At 38.8% G+C, this 22,346-nt stretch overlaps 1 protein-coding gene across 2 annotated transcripts in view; it reads left to right on the top strand.

Annotated features, from left to right (window-relative positions):
- LOC140728281 (dynein regulatory complex protein 11-like) overlaps positions 1-22,346 on the top strand; it is a 184,387-nt gene that overhangs the window by 67,839 nt on the left and 94,202 nt on the right. For both annotated transcript variants that reach the window (XM_073046777.1, XM_073046778.1), the window contains exons 9-10: positions 4,674-4,749; positions 21,402-21,508. In XM_073046777.1, the coding sequence (XP_072902878.1) occupies positions 4,674-4,749; positions 21,402-21,508 (183 nt within the window). The remainder of the gene's footprint in view (positions 1-4,673; positions 4,750-21,401; positions 21,509-22,346) is intronic.

The following is a 22,346-nucleotide window of genomic DNA, read 5'->3' as shown; positions in this document are numbered from 1 at the left end:
TGCTTTTAGTCGTGATTCAAGGTTTTGACCCGAATTGTCAACTATCCTTTTGCCTCCACCAATGTTGTCTGACCCATTAAGTTTATCCAGCAAACACGAAGAAATCTGCAGATGCTGGAAATTCAAACAACAACACACACAAAATGCTGGTAGAACACAGCAGGCTAGGCAGCATCTATCCAGCAGCTTGTTTCTTGCTTCAGAACTGGAGAATTTTTTTTTTAAGAGTTGTATTCCTATAGTCAATTACAGAAGCAGGGAGAAATGAAGCAATGGATGGATTTGAAACAAGAATTAAGACTTAAAAACTGTTGGATGTTTAAATAAGAGTCAATGTAGATCTGCAAGTGCAAGATAAATGGGTAAACAGGTATCAGTATCTCAAAAGCTAAGTACCCACATGTTAAAAATCTGAAAAAAAGATGTTGAAAATCCTCAACGGGCTTCCTAGCACCAAAGGTGCAAAATCAATTCACATCACAGAACAATAGTCTTATATCAGAAGTGAGAAAAAATAGGGATAAAGAAGTTTTAGAAAATAGAGAGAAAAAGAAACTGGAGGGGAGAATGGAATACTAGGCCAACAAATCTCAATATAAGCTTGAGGAACAGAGCCTCATCTTTTGAAAAGGGCTTTTGGACTTGACATTGAATTCCACCATTTCATGTGTAATGCCCTGGTTCACGTGGTTCATATTTTTTCTCTGTTATGCTTTTCTGTTCTTTGTGTAAGCTACTTGTTGGGATTACTGTTGAAGATAAGAGGTGGGAGAAATGTGTGCCATCCAATTGGGATGAACGGATTCAGGGGAGGTTTCTCTGGTGAGGGACTCCAAGGTTGGGCTTGGGGCTTTTGAGAGGGGAGAAGAGAGAAGACGCCAGAGAGAAGAGGTCGGAGTAGTCGACCCAGAGTGGGGCTGTGACTTGATGAAGCCTGGGGAGATTGAAGGAGGATTGGCAAAAGGGAAACCATGAACTCCAACTTGTGCACTTTAAACTGCTTCATTTAAAATGGGCCCTTTTCTTTTTTTTTTGCTTTCTCTCTACTAATTCTTTAGTCAAATTAAGACTTATAAAGCTAAATCATTTACTTTTATGTGGTGTTCTGCCTGTTACTTTGTGATACTTATTTGTAGCAGGGTAACATATCACACAGCATCCACACAAATGTGGATTTGGGGGGCTTGCAGGTCAATCTCCCACATTTGGCAGGGCCAGAGGGTGTCTTCCCTAGACTTACGCAGCCGACGGAACCAGAGTGTTACACGTATAAAGACTGAGTTTTGAAAACAGCACATCAGCCAGTGTATTAAAGTTGGAGTAGTGCATGATAGATACACAGCAAACAGTCTATTGTAGAACACAAAGTAAATTTAGCCAGAAAAGTGTCTATTTAAAGAGTTGAGGAAACAGAAATTTCATCAATTCCCAACAAGGGGAAGTAATTTCTCCATTAGAAATGTCATTGGTACATTGCAGCTATATACTGTACACAGTAAGTTATGTATGTAAAGTCAAATTCAACTATTTGCAACAAATGGTTTTCATCCTTACTGACAGGGTGATTACCAAATCGTATTCATTATGCCAGACTGTTTCCGCAACTCCCATCTACAACTCAACTAGACCTGGATTTCACTTATATGCATGTACTGTTACCATTCTCTTCAAACTAGAAACCATTAAACATTTTATCTCCGCTGATGCTGCCCGATCATTGATCATACTTCTATACTGTCCTCTGCTTTCCCCTCCTCTGCATTTTATAACTCACTTATAAAATGTTATTGCTTTTTATGAATTTTATAAAACTTTGTAACTTTTTTCAGTCCATTGGAAGATCTTTGAATTGAACATCAGCTCTGCTTTTTTCACTCTGCATTTCTTGCTGAGCTTGTTGAATGTTTCCAGCACTAATTGTTTTTATCATGACAGCATTGCAGGACTTCTTGCTAAAGTTTACACACAGAAGTTGTTTATGGGAAAGGATTATAAGAGTGTTATTGAGGAGTAATAATTGACCATTAAAATACTAACACTTTTAGGAAGCAGAATAATGTTCCAAATGTCTAAGTACTTAATTAACTTAATCTTGTTTAATTAAAATTAAATAAAATTTTAATTAAATCTGAGCATTAATTTTTAACAGCATAAAGACTAAAACCAACACTTGACAGTAACAGCATGTGTATTGCATGGTATAATGATTCGGTCTTTCTATGACAGGTGTGAGATCAATGATATTATATATCCATTGTAAAATCCACTGAGTTTAATAGGAGTCTGAAGATAACAAACTCTTAGAGCTTGTCTCTTTTAATGTAGTTTTTTGTGCTATTAACTCAGTGTTAGATCATACTAGCCATAATTTTTGGGTGAAATAGCTGTGGAGTATGCAGTGAGAATAATTCCCGAGAATAGAAGTGGAACTGGTAATCTCTCAGAACATTTCATTGGCACTCCAGATCTGCAGGCACCCAGACTGCTCCACCATGGTTTCAACTTCCAGATATGGAGATGCTGAGTTACAGAATTCTTTTCCCTGATGTGCTCACTTACCTCCTTGAGGATAGCTTGCTGCTGTCTCCAGCAGGTGATGGTTTTTGAGTTGAGAAGGCATGTTGCTGAGGTCAGACAAGTTGTTTCATGCTATGAATGCTCTTCCTGCATGAGTGCAATCTCTTTGCACTTGGCTTTACTTTATTCGTGTTGGAAAGCAGCCTGAACTTATGCAGCATCTCTCTGCTCATGAAGAACAGTTCCTGAGATATTGAAAGCTGGTCCTGAGTGGCATTTCTGTGGAAGCAAAAATCTACTCATGAATAGCAATGAAAACCTTTAAAAAGAGGAAAATGTTAGAAATGTATAGCAGGTCAGGCAGTACCTGTGGAAAGAGAAAGCGATCAGAAACTTTTGCTTTATTTTTATTTCTGTCAATGCTGCTTGACCTATCCTTTGAGAAAATCCACTCTCCAATGGCATATAGTGTTTCCTTTAGATTTCATGATGCTCCTGTGTGGCAGAGCTCAATCCTGATAAGTTTTGGAATTTGTGGTGACAGCAAAATAATTAGTGTGATCTTCTTCTTGCCTGTAGGGCAGTGACCATTTGAATTAGTTGCTGTCCTGTCTGGCTGTATCATTGCGTGATACAGAAGCTGCATTGTATCAGACCACAAGACCCTACAGAGGATAGTGAGAACCACCAAAAGGATCGCTGGCATTTCCCTCTTCCCCCATCTGTGCCCTTTACCGGTGTTGTATACTTAGAGCCTGAAGCGTTGTTGACAATCTCTACCACCAATTGCACAATTCCTTTGACCTATTACCGTCAGAAAGGAGATACAGGACAAGCAGGACTAAAACTGCCAGAGGGGTAACAGTTTCTTCCCTGACACTAATGAATACCCTGCCACTGCCAAGATCTCGTCACTAGGGCAGCAAACTGTTTACTGGTACCTGTGCTGTGCACTTTGCATGCATTTTGAATTATATTTTATTAACTTAATTGTGGTAATATTTTGTTTTATGTGTTGAGGGCGCACAGTGATCTGGAGGAATGTTGGTTCATTTAGTTGTATATTTGTACAGTTAGATGACAATAAACTTGAATTTACTGTAATCCAGAGATTTCAATCCTTGAGTTTTTGCCTTTTAACCTTCATATTCACTTTGCAGATCTAAGCCCTTTTGCCTATGTACAGAATGGTTTCCATCTGCTCACTCCCTACCTTGAGACTCGGAGTCTGGTATCCTGGAAGCAATATACCATGCCAGAGTCTTGATCAGTGCCACAGGATCTCTGATCAGTTTCCCAATCTATCAAATCTCCTCACTATAGCTCTCCTTGTCTCCAGACCTATTGTTGTTCCATGTGCCTAGTCACTGTTGCTGCTCTCTTCTGAAAGGCAATCTTCAACCCCTCTCCCAGCTCAATAGTATCCAAAATGATATACTTACTTCTGAGAAGAATGTCCATAAGGAAATGCTGCTTTCTCTACCTGTCCCCTCTATCTTTGCTGGTGGTCACTCGTGTACCTGCTGTTTGTATCTTGAATGTGATCACCTCAATAAAGCCTTGGCTGTGATGGTCTCAGCATAATGGATGCCTTTGACAGAGTCCAACGGTGGTTGCATCAGATTGTTGCAATCAGTCAGGAGCTGTAGTTGGAAGGTAAAATACCTTTCCTTACCCCTGCTCAGCCTGCGAGCTGAAGCCTCTCAAAACAAAGCCTTAGCACTGCAATCTCAACAACAGCCAAAATGGCCACTGTGCTACAGCACAGCTACTTTTAAATCTCACCAGGAAAAACTCGCTAGGACTGTTGAGACCAAGGAGCAATTAGGCTTTACCTTGTGTTTCTTCCATAAATTCGTTTTAATCAATTATCCTCAGATATTTACTATCTGTCCAGAATGTTCCAAAATTGTATGGCTATTTTTGTCAACAGGCTTCAGTCCAGCCAGCATATTGATTCAGTTTAAATTATTTGACAGCCTCCAGACTGCTAGCTTTATAATGAATTTAACTTCTAATTTAAAATTTCATTTTTATGATAAAGTTAGAATTTATATTAATGAAATCTGGAAAATAAAATAGATTTTGATTTCTTGTAAAATGCAGAACCCTTTCAAAACTTTTTTTACAAAGTACAAGTACGTTTTTTTGTACAGGATGAAGAGGAAGGTTGGAAAATGGCTCAGAGTAACTTCCTTCCAACAGTGGCAGAAGGTCATAAAACATATGAAGGTAGGAAAAAGAATTATGTGCATGATAACATTTAATGTCATGTTTGAATCCATCCCCTCAACTATTAATATAAATGCTGTTGATGATATTACAGGGTTTTTGAGAACTAAATCAAAACAACTACCACAATGAAATCTTAATTTTATCAAGATTTATTAATTTTATTGTTTCTTTGATGTCAACAAGCCTGGTAATTCATCTTAAGTATCTCAAATGGAATTCATTCAGTGAGAAGCAATACATTTAAGAGGACAAACAAGGCAAAGAAATATGTAATAAATGCATATTACAGTGATGTTTAGAGGTACAGAAGTGTCTGAGTGCATGGTTACAAATTCCGAATGAAAGGATAGGATGCTAAAGTTGTTAAAAAGGCAGACGTCTTAATTGTCAGAGAAATAACATCAGACTAGAAAGGTTTCCTAATTCTAATTAAAACTAAATGTATGAGTATCTCAGGCAACGTAACTGAAGAATGCTTATTTTCTGAGGAAACAAGTCAATAATGAGGATTTATAAATTTAAGTTAATTGCTGGAATTAGAGGAAAGTGAATGTAAAGGGAGGTGGTGTCTGGAAGTCACTCCCTGGAAGGGTGGGAGAGGCAGAAAGTATTTAAATGGCATTTAATGTTTTATGACCTATGGGAACGGTGATTTTTTTGGGAAATGAGATTAGTTTAAAGAAGTTTCTTTGCTAATATGAACACAGTGGGCTGTATTGTACTACATCTGTTATGATTGTAAGATTTAGTAGAAATATACTGCTGTGATACTATTTAGAATGTGCTAGTTAGAACAAACTTCTTACTATTGCAGTAACTAATATTTCCGCTTAAAGATGAAACATCAGTTGTTAAACACAGCAGCTTGAATAAGTTGAATTAGCTTATCAGCTGCAACAATGCAATCTACAATTTATTGACTAAACCTATTGACAGTTTCCTCATTAAGCTCTTTCCTGGTAATATGGTTTTAAGACATTCAATCAACAGCAGAGTGCCACTGGAGATTTTGAAGGTTACAGTTTTGCCAACAAAAACTCCCATGTATCAATTGTGTCAGCCAAACTGCCTAGTTGTGAGTTTAATTTTATGTAGGAAAGGGGTAGGAAAATAAATCAGTGACAAATTCTTCAGCCTAATTTGGCATCCTTTTCATAGCCGGACTAATGATTGCTCGTATCAATTTCTCATTACTGTATTTGAATAAGATGCACACATATTTAAAATGTATTTTTCTGCTGCATGTCCTTGGAATTTTCTTATCTCTTTTCCGTCACAAGATCAGTTTTGTATCATTGTGGTGTTATTAATTTCAGTGAGAAGTAAATTGAATAATTTGCTAAAACAGGCTTGGATATTGTGATATTTGATTGATCATTCGGAAACATATTGAAATAGTGGCTGCGCTCAGTCAGAGTAGCCCATGCTGTTCAGCTGCTGCAGACATCAGTCGGTGACATGGGACCGTGCATAGTGTTGGGTGAACATAAAAATGGCATATTCATCTTCAAGGGATCCCAGATCTTTTAAAGTGGAGCTGCTTTATAGTCATAAGAAGTGGTCAGATGCTTTTAAAAATAAATCTCAATTGTGATATTTTAAGTAAATGTACAAAAATAAGAACTCTTTAATAACATAAAATGAGGAGAGAAGGGAACATCTGTTCCTATGGAATGGCGGGAGACATTCTGCTCCTAATTGAAGAAAACAACAGACGGAAGTGCAGAAGAATATTGCAGTGCAACTTAATGTAATTATAATACAAGAGAATTTTAAGTATCTAACACCGGCTGTCAAGTTGGACAAAATGATTCTCACTAGGTCTATCTGATTAACAACTATACCTCGAGCATTTCTCACTGCTTAATTCAAGAACTGCCATCACTCAATTACCGGCAATGTATAATCGAACTTCATAATTAACGTTTTACCTCATGATATCATTGACTATTTTGCAAACCTCCTATCCATAACTTGCAGTTTAAAGACACTGGCATGGCAGCCATAAAGCCCAGGAATATTGTAAAACAGTCAAGGACACAGTTGCAGTGAGAGAAGCTGGTATGTAAGTGGGAGCATCTGGCAAGAACTGAAGAGGAAAAGATTACCTGGATACTCTTTATTGCCATAGAAGAGATAGGACTAGTCATTACAGCTGGGATATCACTGAGACTGTGCCTATCCATGGAATTGGACAAAGAAATGTTATGGTCTTTGCTCTTCCAATTTTTTTCTTTCTTCTACTTTTTATTTTTGACTTGAAAGCAGTGGTGAAGTAATTCTGATACTCAAAATTAGGCCCTTGCCAGTTAGAGGAGGAACATGACAGTGCAGCAGCTGAAAACATTGAGATGAAGGGATGCCATCACTTAATTTTAAACTTGCAACATACAATTCAGACATGAATGCAGTTTTTATGTTTGAGGCTAGGGTAGTGGAGGGATCCTCATGTGGTAAGTCATTAAATATGCAGATTAGAATAAGGTTGGAGGACATGGTAGCTCACATTTCAGTTTCCTGGGAATACAGATATACAAAAGTTCATAGAAATAAAAATGCTAAAGCAGGCCATTTGTCTCGTCATGCCCATGTCAACCATATTCCTAATTAGAGCCATATGATGTTGTATGCTACAAAAGCAGGCTCCTGGGTATAGGCAGGCAAACGTTTGGAAGCTTACTAGAAAGTCTGTGCACAATGAAAGGAAAGATATATTTAGGACAGGATTTTGGTTGAGGTTTAAGTCAATGCTTTCTAGAATTAATAAACCATTGAAGTCTACAATGATGCAGTATTCAATGCCTTATAGCGTGCATTATACAGTCAACCTTCACTAATCCAACTACCTGTAATCTGGTTCCTTTGATAATCTGGCATTATGCTTAATGTGATCCTTCTGTAATTCAGCATTTTCACTAATCCAGTACTCCTCAGGTCCCAATGGTGCCAGATTAGTGAAGGTCGACCTGTATTTCAAATAACATCCCTAGAAATATGTATCATGTGTAGCAGAGAATGTGGTTACTAAGTGAGAATTTATGCTCCAATTACAGCCTCTTCCCATTACAGAATGAATACAAATATTCTGACAATCTATTGTGTAGCACAACTCTAGGCCCTTCCAAAATCCAAGCAAACTGCATCTTTTGCAATGACCAAGACCACTTCATCTGTATGGCTTCAAACAAATCAGTGAGGTTAGAAAAAGAGTATTTTAAAAGACAGAATACCGTCCATGCAGTTGTTGTAAGCCCTTTTCCTTATCCTCAGTTTTCTCTTGGCTATTTATGTTGATGGCATATTTTTTCAATGGATAGCTTATATTGTTTAACAAGTAATAATTTTTATGGATCTTTATAGTGTGCCATTTTAAATGTATGCGATTTTTGTTCTGTATTCACATCTACAAATGTTTTGCCTCTTTTGTCTTTTCTGATTTTAGCTTCTCAGAACCAGCTCTTTTTCGCTTATTACACTAGACTTTGTGCTATTTAAGTCCTCAGCTATTTTCCTAAAAATGTACTAGATTGCAGGCTGTTCCCAGGTTACCTTGTTTTCCATTCCTGAGGACTGTCTGCAAACTTAATTTTCTGTAAGTTAGAAACATTTTCTCCCAAAACAAGATTAAAAATCCATTACCTAATATAGTTAAGTCTTCCCTTCCTTATTAAGTATTTAATTTTCTCTTTGTACCACATTGCACTGTAATGTATTTTCTATAGTTATTCATATCATACCCAGAGCTGATGCAGGATTTCTACCTGAAACCTTGACAATTCCTCCCCTCCCATGCATGCTGATCAACCTGCTGGGTTCATTCATTTTGTTGTTTCAGTAAGATAAAGTTGATGTTTCAAGTCAGTTCTTTTTCATCAGAACGTTGCTCACTGAAGACTCATTTCTGGAGCTGACCATCGCTAACTGCTGATGTGACATTGCCACCTCAAATGAGTTTCTCCAGCATTTTGTACGTGTTGCTAAAATTTCCATTGTTCTTTTTCACTTTTACCAGCTCCCTTCTGAATTTTGCAACCTTGCTTTTACTCTGTGCCAACCCCTACCAGATTTAATTTATTATTGTAAGCTTTGTACCATCTCTGTCTCTTTACCCACAATTCTGAACAATTAACTTCGTGGTATTTGAAATTTCTTCATTCACATAATTGTTATTTTGGTCAGTTCTCTAATTTTCTATACTTCTTCCTCCAGCCAATTTTAACTATATGATGGTCTTTAATTCACTCCAATTTCTTGTGGAAAGGGCCTAGTGTAGCAGGAAGAAGGGGTTTATTGTGATCCATAACCAGCTGCTCAAAGCACGTCGTTATTGTTGAGGTCAGTGCCACTGGACGGTAGTCATTAAGGCAGGTTACCATCACTCTCGTGGCTGAGATGATGGTGGCTGTCTTGAAGTCTGGGGTTAGTGGACTGTTCCAGAGAGATGTTGAAGATGCTAGTTAGAACATCTGTTAATGGGGCTGCATCATTCCTTCAGCACCCAAGCAAGTACATTATTAGGCCCTGCAGCTTTATGTGAGTTGACACTGACCACGGTCTTCCTTACATCAGCTGTGAACAGTCAGAGTGTCTGCTCCTTGTTGGGCTTGTGGGGGGTGGGGGAGTGGCTTCCTCACTGGCAGAACAGCAATCTGATCTCTCAGTAGTGCTCAGACCACTGCTGTCAACCATGGCTTCTGATTTGCTGTCATAAGATGTGTTTAATAATTGTGATATCCTCAGTGCACTTCTTGTATAACTAGTCAAAGAGCCCACATGTTAATGTGATTGTCGTAAGTAGCTGCCCCCAAACATGTTCCAGTCTGTGTTTTCAAATCAGTCCTGCAATGCTGAGTTGCTCCTTCCGGCCAGGTCTTCACCTCCCTTTGAACTGGTTTGACTCATTTAATCAGAGGTCTGGAGGCATGGATTAGCATAATAGATAAGTGGTGAAAGTCTCCCTGGAGGTGGCAGGGGCAGACTTCAGTGCACCAGGCAGGTTATTCTCACCTCTCGTAGCAAAGTGAACGTACTAATAGAATTTAGACAGCATGGTTGAAGTTGCCAGCAACAATAAAAGATACTATTGGAGATCACGAATGGGACCGTAGAGCTCACACAGTGCCTCCCCAACATTAACATGGGGGGGGGGGGAAGGGAAGGGAAGGGTTGGTTGTATACAACCACAATCACAATGGCAGTGAATTCTCTCGGTAAATAGAAGGGACTATACTTCATCGTTTTAAAAACTCTACCACAGGTGAACAGTGGGTTATCACTAGTGAAGTATTCACACATTAACATAGATACACAATTTTCATCTGGGGATCTTATTAGAGATTACAGGATTTCTATTTGGCCGAAAAGAGATGAAACCCTGTAGGTGGATGGCTGAATTGAGGGTGGTATCCTGGAGCCACGTTTCCGTCAGGATGTATGCGCAGTAATCGTTCATCTTGCACTGATTCAATTGCAGATGCAGTTAATCTAGTTTTTTTTTCCCTTGTGTTTGATTGTTTGAAAGCAGAATTGACCAGAGAGCCAGCCTCTCCCATGAATACCAGCATGTTTACCACATTTCTGTTTTCTGGTTCAGATAAAGACTCCAGCCACATACATGTCCTGTTGTTCCCCATCATGGATAGCTTGCTGGTTTGCATTCACGGTGGGGTGCCCCATGGTTTTTCTTTTCCCCTTATAGACAGCAAGCATATTACACATACTAAAACCATCAGGGATTAACCTTTGCTATATTCCTGCCACCCAGCCCTCTCTCAGTCACAATTTTCTTTTTCCTGAACCAGAACCTGGAATATTGCCATGAGCTGCATAAAACTCGCCAGAAACTCCACTTCCTGCTGTATCCAGGATGCTCCAAATTCACATTTCAGCTCAATGAATCTGACCCACAGTGACAGAAGGCATGTGACATTCCTTTTAGGCTACAAAAAAGGTTTTTGACCTGATACTAACAATCTATTTCTCTTTTTCTACATATGCTATCTGACCTGCTGTGTATGTACAGTGTTTTCTATTTTTATTTCATATTTTTAATTCTCAGCTGCAACTCGTGATACCAGTTCTGCTGCAAGCATTTTCTGTCTTGTGGAACTCGGTTCATGGCAGTATCATTGCACCTTGCAGAGAGATCTAAATGGTTGAGTTAAATGCTCTGGTTTTACTACACGTGTACTGCACATGCTCTTGGCTGGCCTCTGTTCATATTTAAATATAATTGCGGACAGCCACATTTCCCATTTGTGAATTACTTGGGTTATGAACCAATTTCAGTAATAGAGCCTGAAGGCCGCCAGTACACCGAAAATCTCCAATTGCTTTCCTTAGAATTAGGATCACACAGTATATAAGATGCAATGCTACATGAGCTAATTTCAAAGCAAGGTAATGTGCTGCTCTTGCATCTCCTACTGCCTGCCTGTTTTTTACATTTAACCTCACATTATAGTTCATGAAATTAACACTATTAACAAGAGGCACTCTTTATAATGAAGGGCAGGAGGTTGTGTACAATGGTGAAAAGGGTTCAGTTACACTTGTACACGTGGCAGTAAAATATCTGGGCCTGTCATCATTTAACACTTTACAAATTGCAGCACCTCTGCTCTGAAGGTAAGCTTAATCGAAACTCCTAAACTGTCAGCAGCTTATAGATCAGCCTTTCTTAGTATTTTTTTAATGATAGAAACTTTTTTTAAGTTGAAACTTGTTTATATGGGGATTCTTTATCCTACTGAATTCCTGAACAGGTTTTTGCAGCAGGAATTACAAAATTATTCAGTCATTTTTCCATTTACGTATCTTTTTTAAACACTGTTTAACATCCAGAGCAAGTAAAATAAATACATATGGATCTTAGTCTGTTCCTTTAATTCCTGGACATTTAATGTTACCCTGTTGTGCTACATCTAAACCCATCCTTCCAAAGGGGTAACTGTACACACCCAGTTCATTTTTACCACTGTGTTTGAACAAAACAAGTATAGTCGCCTTTTGCCCTGTATCCGATTCCTCATTCGATAACATAATCTCAAACTTCCTTATGGCATAAAGGTCATCTGCCCCATAACAACTAGAGGAAATTGTCCACAATTGACAAGGTAGAGGAAGACCCAGCAAGGAAGCTGTGTAGCTGCTTTGTGACAACGGAAGTTATGTTAGACAAGCTAAAGCATCTTAGCAGTTGGGTCAATTGCCATACAAAAGATTTGAGTTAAATAATTAAAACTTGCTTTTGCAGCATCTTCTTATCTGCATATTACTCTCTATCCAGTTTTTAAAAAACTGCTCTTTTTACAAAACCAAATTTGAAACTATTCATTGAATAACTTTTCAAATAAGGTTGCATGGTAGGATATTTTATCAATGAAAAGAAATCAAAGTGAAATGAAGAATGGTTTAAATTTAAGTCTAATGAAAGAGGGGCATGTTATGGAGACTAGCAGTAAGATAGAGAAGGAAACATGAACTTATGTAACAGGTGAGGCCATACTTGTAATACTCTATTGGAGGAAAGATTTATTTGCATTCATAGCAATACAGAGAATTTTCACTAGGCTGATGATGAGAATTTGAGTAGATAGGTCTATAGTCTAGATTGATGGCTGATCCTCTTGATATGTATGTTTATCCTAGCTGGAGAATATAGAAGGATCAAAAGAAGCTGCTGAAGGTTGTAGACATAGCCAGCTCTATCATGGGCACAACATTCCCCACCATCATGGACATCTTCAAGAAGTGGTGCTTCAAAAAGTTGGCATCCATTATTAAGAACCCTCATTATCTTGGACATGCCCTCTTCCCTTTACTGCCTTTTAGGGAACAGATAAAGGAGCCTTAAGAGCTCCCCTCAACTTTTTAGGAACAACTTCTTTCCCTTTACAATTAGGTTTCTGATCTGTCAATGAACTCAAAAACAGTACTTTGTTATTTCTCTTTGCCACTATTTATTTATTTTTGTAATAAATATTTATATCTTGCATGGCACTGCTGCTGCTGCAAAGCAATAAATTTCAGTGACGTATGTCAGTGACTCTTATTGTGAAGGGTTAATGAAGAGAACGCCTCACATCCGGTTATGAATCTCTGAAACTCCCTATGCCAGAGAGCTGAGCCAGCTGAGTGATTAGGGTGTATCTTCATTGCCCCAGAATTGCACTCCACTGTCCTTTGCTCGTCTATGTCAGCATGACCTATGGTGCAATACTCTCCGAACTCACTCCCAATACATCAAATGACTGTGTGTTATATGAGGACTGTTTAGTTCAGCCAACTAGACTCAGAGATGAGGTGTTGGCTGTCAATATTCACCCACACACTGTGAGTCTCAGGACATAAAAAAAACGGAAATATTTAACAGAAAATTGCATTTGAACAGCACGACCACATACTAGCAATTATTTAATATTATTGATGCCAACTTTTATAAATAATAGCAGTATAACCATTCACCTTCAATGCCAGAAATGACATCTATCCATTTATTAGACTGGAGCTGTCATTTTTTTACGTGCAAGGATTAAATTTGTATAGGATCAGTGTGTAGATTTTGCATTCCAAAAGCTGGCAACCCTGCAGTAGATCATGTTACTCTGCTAAACTCCATAAAATGACTGCTGAAGAAGCACAGGGACAACTCCTGCTTGTGGGAGTTGGACACATAATGCTGTTGTTGATGAAGGCCACAACCTGTATTGGAAATTGGGCATATCTATGGGAAGTTCTGGATAAATTCTGGGATTGTGCTGAGGTGGAGATATCCTTTCTATATTCTGACAAATCAAGAGTAAAGTGATCAAACCACTTTGAAGCCTGTGTTTTCAGATGATCTTTTTTATTGAATGATAAACCTGGCTTGACAGAGCAACATATACCCTGTTCCTGTTTCTTGTATTTTTAATTCCCAAAACAATTGATTTCCTGCATTTTTTTAACAATTACTCAAACATAATATGTTTGAAAATAATGCTGTGTACAGGATAATCCCTAAACATTGATGTCTGATGCTAATTAATGGGAAGCTATTGGCTGACACACTGAGAAGATTGTTCTTGTTGAGCTGCATTCTGTTGCCATCTGAGAACAGGTGCTATTTGAGCACTGAGAGTTCTTGTCATTTGAACATAATTGAACCCTTATGGAACAAAGTGTTGGTGCAGTCTTGAATTTTATCCCTTCAGGTTGAATTGAACAGGCTTAACATTAATATGGACTCCTTACTAACTGAGGCACAAAGAAAAAATATTGGGAGAAAGGAAATTATAAAAACGTGTCTATCTTCACAGAAAAAGACAAAGTCACCAGAATAGTAGATAAGAGAATGAATAAGTGCTGGTGAAATAGAAGTAGAAATTAATGGGACTGAATACCAATTTATTCTCAGGACCTGATGACCTGCACCCTGAGGGTTTGAAACAAAAATTGTATTTGGAGCTGATAAATATATTGCTCATAGTCTTCCAAAATTTCACAAATTTTGGAATCGTTCCCACGGGTTGAAAGGAAACATATGTAACATCATTCTTTAAGTAAGAAGGGCAAGAGAAATGGGGGACCGTAGGCCAGTTAGCTTGACATAAAAAATGGGGAAATGCTAAAATTCAATTTTAAGGAACTGGTAGTAAGGCACCTCCCCTACTCAGCAGCTCTGCTGGTTCCTCCTCTTCAAATGGCTTGTTTCTGTCTGTATGACTCCAAGATCCTTAGCAAAGCCATTTCATTTATAACATAAATGTCTTTTTCTCAACCTTTATGCTATAAGGGATGGCTGCCAGACTCGAATTCAAAGACAGTGTCTTAATAATTTGTCTTTAAGCTATTTGGAATTATCTACAAAACCCCAAAATTCATTTGTATTCATCCTTATACAATACTGCCAAGCTCACTAGTATAACAGTACTCTTCAGGGAACAATATGCATCGCTATTTCTATTGGTTGGGTGCTTTTTCAGAGATTTGTTTTCTCAGTAAGCTGACCTTGTGGGGGAGCATCAGGAATGAACAACATTGTTCTAATTATTGGTGTTTGGTTCCAAAGATGAGGAGAACACCAAAAGGTAGTTTCAAAATATAGGATTTAGACAGTGAGTAAAAGAGTGATAACATATCAAAAAGGCATTTCAGAATTTATAGCATTGACATCTGAATGCATGGTTTGGTGATACAATTATTGGATGAGTGTAAAGATTCTGGAGTGTTACAGACCTTAAAGAATTACATGGTTTGGATAGGCTTTTTAAGATGAGAATTAAAGAAAAATTAATTACTCAAATGGAAGACGGTATAAATCAGCAAGTATAAGAATGATGAATGAATTGCATTTTGTGCAATTTAGGATTTAGCCATAAAATCGACATTAGAAAGAGGAAACATAGCAAGCAGTTAATTGGATTATTCAAAGTTAAAAGTAAGTTTATTATCAAAGTACATGTATGTCACCATATACACCCCTGATGATCACTTTCTTGTGTGTATACTTAATAAATCTGTAAAATAATAACCATAACAGAATCCTTGAAAGTCCCACCAACTTGGGTGTTCAACCAATGTGAAAAATACAACAAACTCTGCAAATACAAAAAGAAAGAAGTAATAATAATAACTAAGCAAAAAATATTGAGAACATGAGAAGAAGAGTCCTTGAAAACTAGTCCATTGGTTGTGGGAACATTTCAGTGACGGGACAAATGAAGTTATCCTCTTGTTTCAAGAGCCTAATGATTGAGGTGTAGTAACTGTTCCTGAACCTCGTGATGCGAGTCCTGAAGCTCCTGTACATTCTGAAAATGGAGGCACAAGTTAAGTTTTCACAGTGAACTGAAGCACCAGTAAATCTTGACAATGTCACAGAAGTAGGAAAATGTGGTTTAACGGATATATCACTAAATCCACGTAGGTCAAAAGGTCATCTTTGCATTGTTGCAAACAGTTTGGTTTCAGACACATGTCAGCAAGAGAGATAGATAGGCAGGCCATTTGCAAATTATTATGCTATGACTAGATAAAAATAGAGCCAGGGAAGTGCAATCCTACCTGCCTGGTTGACATTGGAGGGAACAACATAAGCATTGCTGCAAGGAGATCAATTCTGAAGGTCTCAAGGTTCCCACAAAGGCAATTCTTTTCAGACAAAATTACACAATCTGCAATCCACTCCCAGTCTATAGGTTTCACAGCTAATAGGCACTTATGAAAAGACTTCTGGCTTCTCTAAGAAAAATCTGATGAATAGCTGATGTTGCAAAACTAATCAATTGCTTCCTCCCAGTGACTGAAAAATGCTTTTTTCTGTTCACAATCAGTGTGTGTTCTGTACAGCCAGAGGCACAGTGGGCATGATATTTACAGTATGGAACTGCTAGGAAAATGATTGGGTCATTACTAGACACTAAACATACTTGACCATACTAAAGACTTGTATCTGTCCATCAGGAAGGGCTGTGGGTTATCCCCCGCAGATTTAGCTGTCCATTAGAAATTTATCTCAGTCCAAATAATGTTTATTATCGCTCTCTTATATAATGTGAAATTTGTTTTGTTTCCTGAATTCATTCACTCCATAATAGCATCCTAACCAATGGGTCTACCATAGAACTAACTTCAATGATTGCCAGTGTCAAACAAGGCTGCCAGTATCACCCTAATGCTTTTTTTTTTACTATTTCTTATTGCAGTATTGCAACTTCCTTCCAACAACCTTTACTTGTACTTTAAGAAATAATAGGTAGTTATTTATTCCATGGCAGATACACTTCAAAGCCAAGTTCCCAAAATCTTAGCTGTCAAAACTGCAGATGAGACTTGCACTAGGGTACAGTCACCAAGTCAAGCTCTAAAACATTCAAGGAAATGTACAAGGGAGTGGGCCTTGCCTTCAACATTCACAAAGTCAAATTCTCTCAGTTTCTCCATCTTCATCACATTACTGTAATTGGACATTCAATACAAATGTCTCTGAAATGTATTTCCTCTTCCAAAACTCTTATCTTCCCACTTACCATAAGTTAACAGAGCCTTTTATATGAGGAGCTATTTCTTTAGACAGAAGGTGGTGGGTATGTGGAATTCATTGCCACAGACAGTTGTGGAGGCCAAGTCATTGGGTATATTTAAAACCAAGGTTGATAGGGTCTAGATTAGCAAGGGCATCAAAGGTTAAGGGGAGAAGGCGGAAGAATTGGTTTAAGAGGGATAGTAAATCAGCCATGATCTAATGATGGAGCAGGTCCGATGGGCCTAATGGTGTAATTCTGCTCCTATGTCTTATGGGCTTAACAAGATCTCATGTATTACTCAGAATCAGAATCAGGTTTATTATCACTGGCATATGTTGTGAAATTTGTTAACTTAAGCAGCAGCAGTTCAATGCACTACATAACATAGATGAAGAAGAAAAAAATAAATAATAAAAATAATAAATGAGTAAATCAATTACAGTCTACATATAAGCAGCATCTCCAACACCATCACACTGAGCACACCCCCCAGGGCTGTGTGCTCTGTCCACTGCTGTTCACTCTGCTGACTTACGACTGTGCTGCAATACACAGCTCAAACCACATCATCAAGTTTGCCGATGATAAGACCGTGGTGGGTCTCATCAGCAAGAACGATGAGTCAGCATACTGTTATGAATGTACCACAGCTCTGAGGGGCTGAAGGGTGTGGGACCAGCCCCCTCCTTCTGGAGAATCGCAAGGTCACTATTAATTTGGGTCTTGGACCCAGGAAATGAAAGACAATGCAACGGATTTGACCATTGTTCTTAGAGGCACCTGTGTGAATTGCAACTCTATAGTACGTGCCAGCTATCAGGGAGATGGACACCCTCGGGCAATGTGGGGTGGGGATTGTATCACCCTACCTTGATTGACATTTACAAATCTGCCAGCCATGATAAAAAGGAGACTGCAGGAGGCGGTACTCCAGTGACGCACCAGACGGAGACACCATCGCTCATCGCTCCCGTAAGGACGGGAAGCTGTTCGGGAGCCACGTGTGATTTGGTTCCCCTAGCTAGGGAATCGAGTGGCTGATAACCCCGAAAAGGATTCCGAACTGACAACGGGGAACTCACGTTCCCAATTCCACGCTTTGAGTCCAAAAGGCTGGCAAATTTATTTTCTCTCTTCAACCCGTGAACACCCAGCGGTCCCTCAAACGGCTAAAAGTCTTCATGAACTGGCGAGACTTTTATATTTCCATCGGACAATAGTTTTACCCCTAGACAAACGATAGAGCTACTTCTTATTGTTGATTACTACTATACCCGTGCTTTAGATTGAGTATTGACGACGTATATTATCTGAATGTTTGTATTAACCTTACTTTTGTGCCCCTTTATAAATAAAAACGTTTAAAAATGGTACCATCAGTCTTCTGCGGACCTCTCTATCTTTGCTGGTAAGTGACCCAGTTATGGGGTTCATAACAATACAAAGAGCAGGTGCAGTGGCTAATGGACTGGTGCAGAGCCAACAACCAGTCTCTGAATGTGAACAAAACAAAAGAGATGGTGACTTCAGGAGGGCACAGAGTGACTACTCTCCACTGAACATCGATGGATACTCGGTAGAGATCGTTAAGAGCACCAAATTTCTTGGTGTTCACCTGGCGGAGAATTTCACCTGGTCCCTCAACACCAGCTCCATAGCAAAGAAAGCCCAGCAGCGTCTCTACTTTCTGTGAAGGCTGAGGAAAGTTCATCTCCCATCCCCCATCCTCATCACGTTCTACAGATGTTGTATTGAGAGCATCCTGAGCAGCTGCATCACTGCCTGGTCTGGAAATTGCACCATCTTGGATTGCAAGACCCTGAAGCGGATAGTGAGGTCAGCTGAGAAGATATTGGGGTCTCTCTTCCCGCTATTATAGACATTTACACTACACGCTGCATCTGCAAAGCAAACAGCATTATGAAGGACCCCATGCACCCCCCCCCCCCCCCACAAACTCTTCTCCCTCCTGCTATCAATGTCCCATACAAGTGTATGGGACATTGGAAAAAAAGTTGAATTTCCCCATGGGGATGAATAAAGTATCTATCTATCTATCTATCTATCTATCTATCTATCTATCTATCTATCTATCTATCTATCTATCTATCTATCTATCTATCTATCTATCTATCTATCTATCTATCTATCTATCTATCTATCTATCTATCTATCTATCTATCTATCTATCTATCTATCTATCTATCTATCTATCTATCTATCTATCTATCTATCTATCTATCTATCTACACCGAAGCATTTGGGCTCCCACGACCAGACTGTGTAACAGTTTCTTCCCCCAAGCCATCAGACTCCTCAATACTGTACACAGAATCTGGACTAACACCAACTTACTGCCCTCTACTGTTTGTTGTCCTGTTTATTATTTATTGTAATGCCTGCACTGTTTTGTGCACTTTATGGAGTCCTGGGTAGGTCTGTGGTCTAGTGTTTTTTTCTGTGTTGTTTTTACGTAGTTCAGTGTAGTTTTTGCATTGTTTCATGTAGCACCATTGTCCTGAAAAACGTGGTCTCGTTTTTACTGTGTAATGTACCAGCAGTTATGGTTGAAATGACAATAAAAAGTGACTTGACTTGATATTGAATAGATTAAAATCGTGCAAAAAAATAGAAATAATATATCTTTAAAAAGTGAGGTAGTGTTCATGGGTTCAGTGTCCATTTAGGAATCGGATGGCAGAGTAAAAGAAGCTGTTCCTGAATCGCTGAGTGTGTGCCTTCAGGCTCCTGTACCTCCTACTTGATGGTAATAGTGAGAAAAGGGGATGCCCCGGGTGCTGGGGCCCTTAATAATGGATGCTGCCTTTCTGAGACATCTCTCCTTGAAGATGTCCTATGTACTTTGTAGGCTTGTACCTAAGGTGGAGCGAACTAAATTTGCAACCCTCTGCAGCTTCTTTCGGTCCTGTGCAGTAGACTCCCATATCAAACTGTGATGCAGTCTGTCAGAATGCTCTCCATGATATATCTATAGAAGTTTTTGAGTGCATTTGTTGACATACCAAATCTCTTCAAATTCCTAATGAAGTATAGTTGCTGTCTTGCTTTCTTTATAACTGCATTGATGTGTTGGGACTAGGTTATATCCGCAGAGATCTTGACACCCGGAAGTTGAAACCGGTCACTCTCTCCACTTCTGATCCCTCTATGAGGATTGGTATGTGTTCCTTCATCTTACATCACTTCTCTCATCTATTTCCTTGTTGGACAAAACAAGAACAGTTTCTTGGTTCTTGCCTTCCATTTCACCAGCATTCACATTTAATAGATCAGTCTTTGCAATTTTTGCAAGATCCATCAAGATTCCACAACCAGACATGTTGACTCTTCCCCTTCATGTTTCACCTTTCGAACAATCATCTTCCTTGCAGCTCCTTGGTTCCTGCCCCCCTACGTAACTCAAAGAGCTGGACTAGCTACAATAGGACTCCGATGAGGGGTCTCAGCCCGAAATGTCAACTGCTAATTTTCCTCCATGCCTAATCTGCTGCATTCCTCTGGCACTTTTTATGTGTTATTCCATTCCAGCATCTGTAGTCTTTCTTGTGTTTTCAGTGACAAGAACAGCTACTTCCCTTGAAGCATTTGGTTTTGAGCCAATCTGCACAACCCTAATTACTGCCTCAGTACAGCAACACTCTTACCGCTTCACACTATAATGGACATAGTTCATTTTGGTTCTAGTTTTGTTCTTTCTTGTATAATTGTGTATAATTTATGTTTAATGTATCTTTTGTATGTGAATGTATGACTGTTATGTCTCTAATGTAAAGTACCTGTGATGCTGCTTCAGGGTAGTTTTACATTGCACCTGTGAATACATATTCTTGTGCATATGACAAGAAACATACTTGTCTTTGATACTCAAATGCAGAAGAATGATGTGGCACAATATCAGCGTGCTTTCCCAAGCCAACAGTTCTAGCTTTGAAGTCCCAGTTACACTCAATTGGATAGAAAGTGGTGTTCAAATATCAAAACAGACCCTCTATTTCAAGCTCTGTTATAGAAAGAGATTTTAAAAAAGGACAGTTGTAAATTAAAAGAGATTAGCTCCAAGCCTTGCAGAAATGCAGCATGCCCATTGACTCCTGTAAACCACTGGTCAATGACCATTCAAAATGAAAAAAAGATTATTCAGGATAGTGCTGAGAGCCTTGTGTTCCGGTGTTGAGAGCACATGGAGGCCCTGCATTAGCAAGAGAAGGACTGAGGCACCTCCTTCTCCAACTGTAGCTGAAGTGACCCTTGTTGGCCTCATTAGCCACTTCAAAATCATCATCGAAGCCAGCCACCTTCGATCCCTAGAAATACCTAAGAAGAGAAAGAGAGTTGGAAGAAAATAGGCCAGAGTGATCTGCCTGATATTTCATTCCCTCCCAGTGATGAAATGGAATCTCCTCATGCAGAGTCACACAACCCTCCGTACCTTTTCCTGAGTGTGCAATGTATTACCATTCAAATGGATTACATAAACTGAACAATGATAATCATACTCTGATATTATCCTTCTTTATGCATGGAAAAGAATAAAAATGAAAATCTTTGATTTTATTTAAAATGATGAGCACCACTTTCGTGAGTGAAATATCAGACCTTTTCCTTCTTTGTGAACAACAGGAGTTTGGCAGAACCGAGATGAGTGCACAAATCTCTCCCAGAAGTATGTTGCTGAACTCATCAAGGAAGATAAACGCAAAGAAGTGGAGGAGGAAATCAGAGTCCAGGTATGAAAGATGCTTTGCAAAACAAATAGGACTATGACAAAACACATAGTGGAATATAGCAGGAACTAGTTTAGATCACAAATACATCAGATAAAGTTATGAGAATTTAGAGACATTGATTGCCATAGTTTGATCCTTGATATTAATTTTATATTTTCATAGTTTTTTCTAGATTCATCATTTCACTTTCCATTCTAAGTTTCTGTCCTCTTGAATATTTGAGCCTTTTAACTCCTTGAAGTCTTTGCTTCCTTCTGCAGTGCTTTGGCTTTTTAAAAACCCAACCTGTGGTGTTATCTTGAAAGTGAATCTTGTTCCATATTATTTTCTCCCAGTGTTTTTGATTCTTGCTGTTGACTTTGATTAATTATTTCTATGCTCATCAGAAATTTGATTAGTACGGCTTTACGAGTGGGATATTGTGTTTCATAAATCTGAAGTTTTTTTTGAAGTGGTGACCAAGAGGATCATTGAGGGCAAGGCATTGTCTGCAAAGACTTTAACAAGGCCTATGCCAATGCTTTGCATGGTAAGTTGGTCCAGAAGGTGAGATCACATGGGATCAGGGGTGAGCTCACCAATTGGGTACAAGAATTGCCTGGTGGTAGCTCTCAGAGGAAGGCTGTTTTTCATATTGGAGGTCTGTCAGTAGTAGTGTGTTGCAGGAATCAGTGCTGGGTCCTCTTTTCTTTGGTATTGTTATGTACCCCGTAACTGGGTCACTTACCAGCGAAGATAGAGAGGTCCGTTGAAGTCTGCTGGTACTATTTTTAACAGTATTTATTGATAAAAATACACAAAAATAATATCAATGCAAACATACAGATAATATATGTCG

The sequence above is a fragment of the Hemitrygon akajei genome, chromosome 5 (assembly GCF_048418815.1).
Source record: "Hemitrygon akajei chromosome 5, sHemAka1.3, whole genome shotgun sequence".
Taxonomy (NCBI): domain Eukaryota; kingdom Metazoa; phylum Chordata; class Chondrichthyes; order Myliobatiformes; family Dasyatidae; genus Hemitrygon; species Hemitrygon akajei.
Note: the sequence above shows the minus strand (reverse complement) of the source record. Positions and strands in the feature narration are given on the sequence as shown.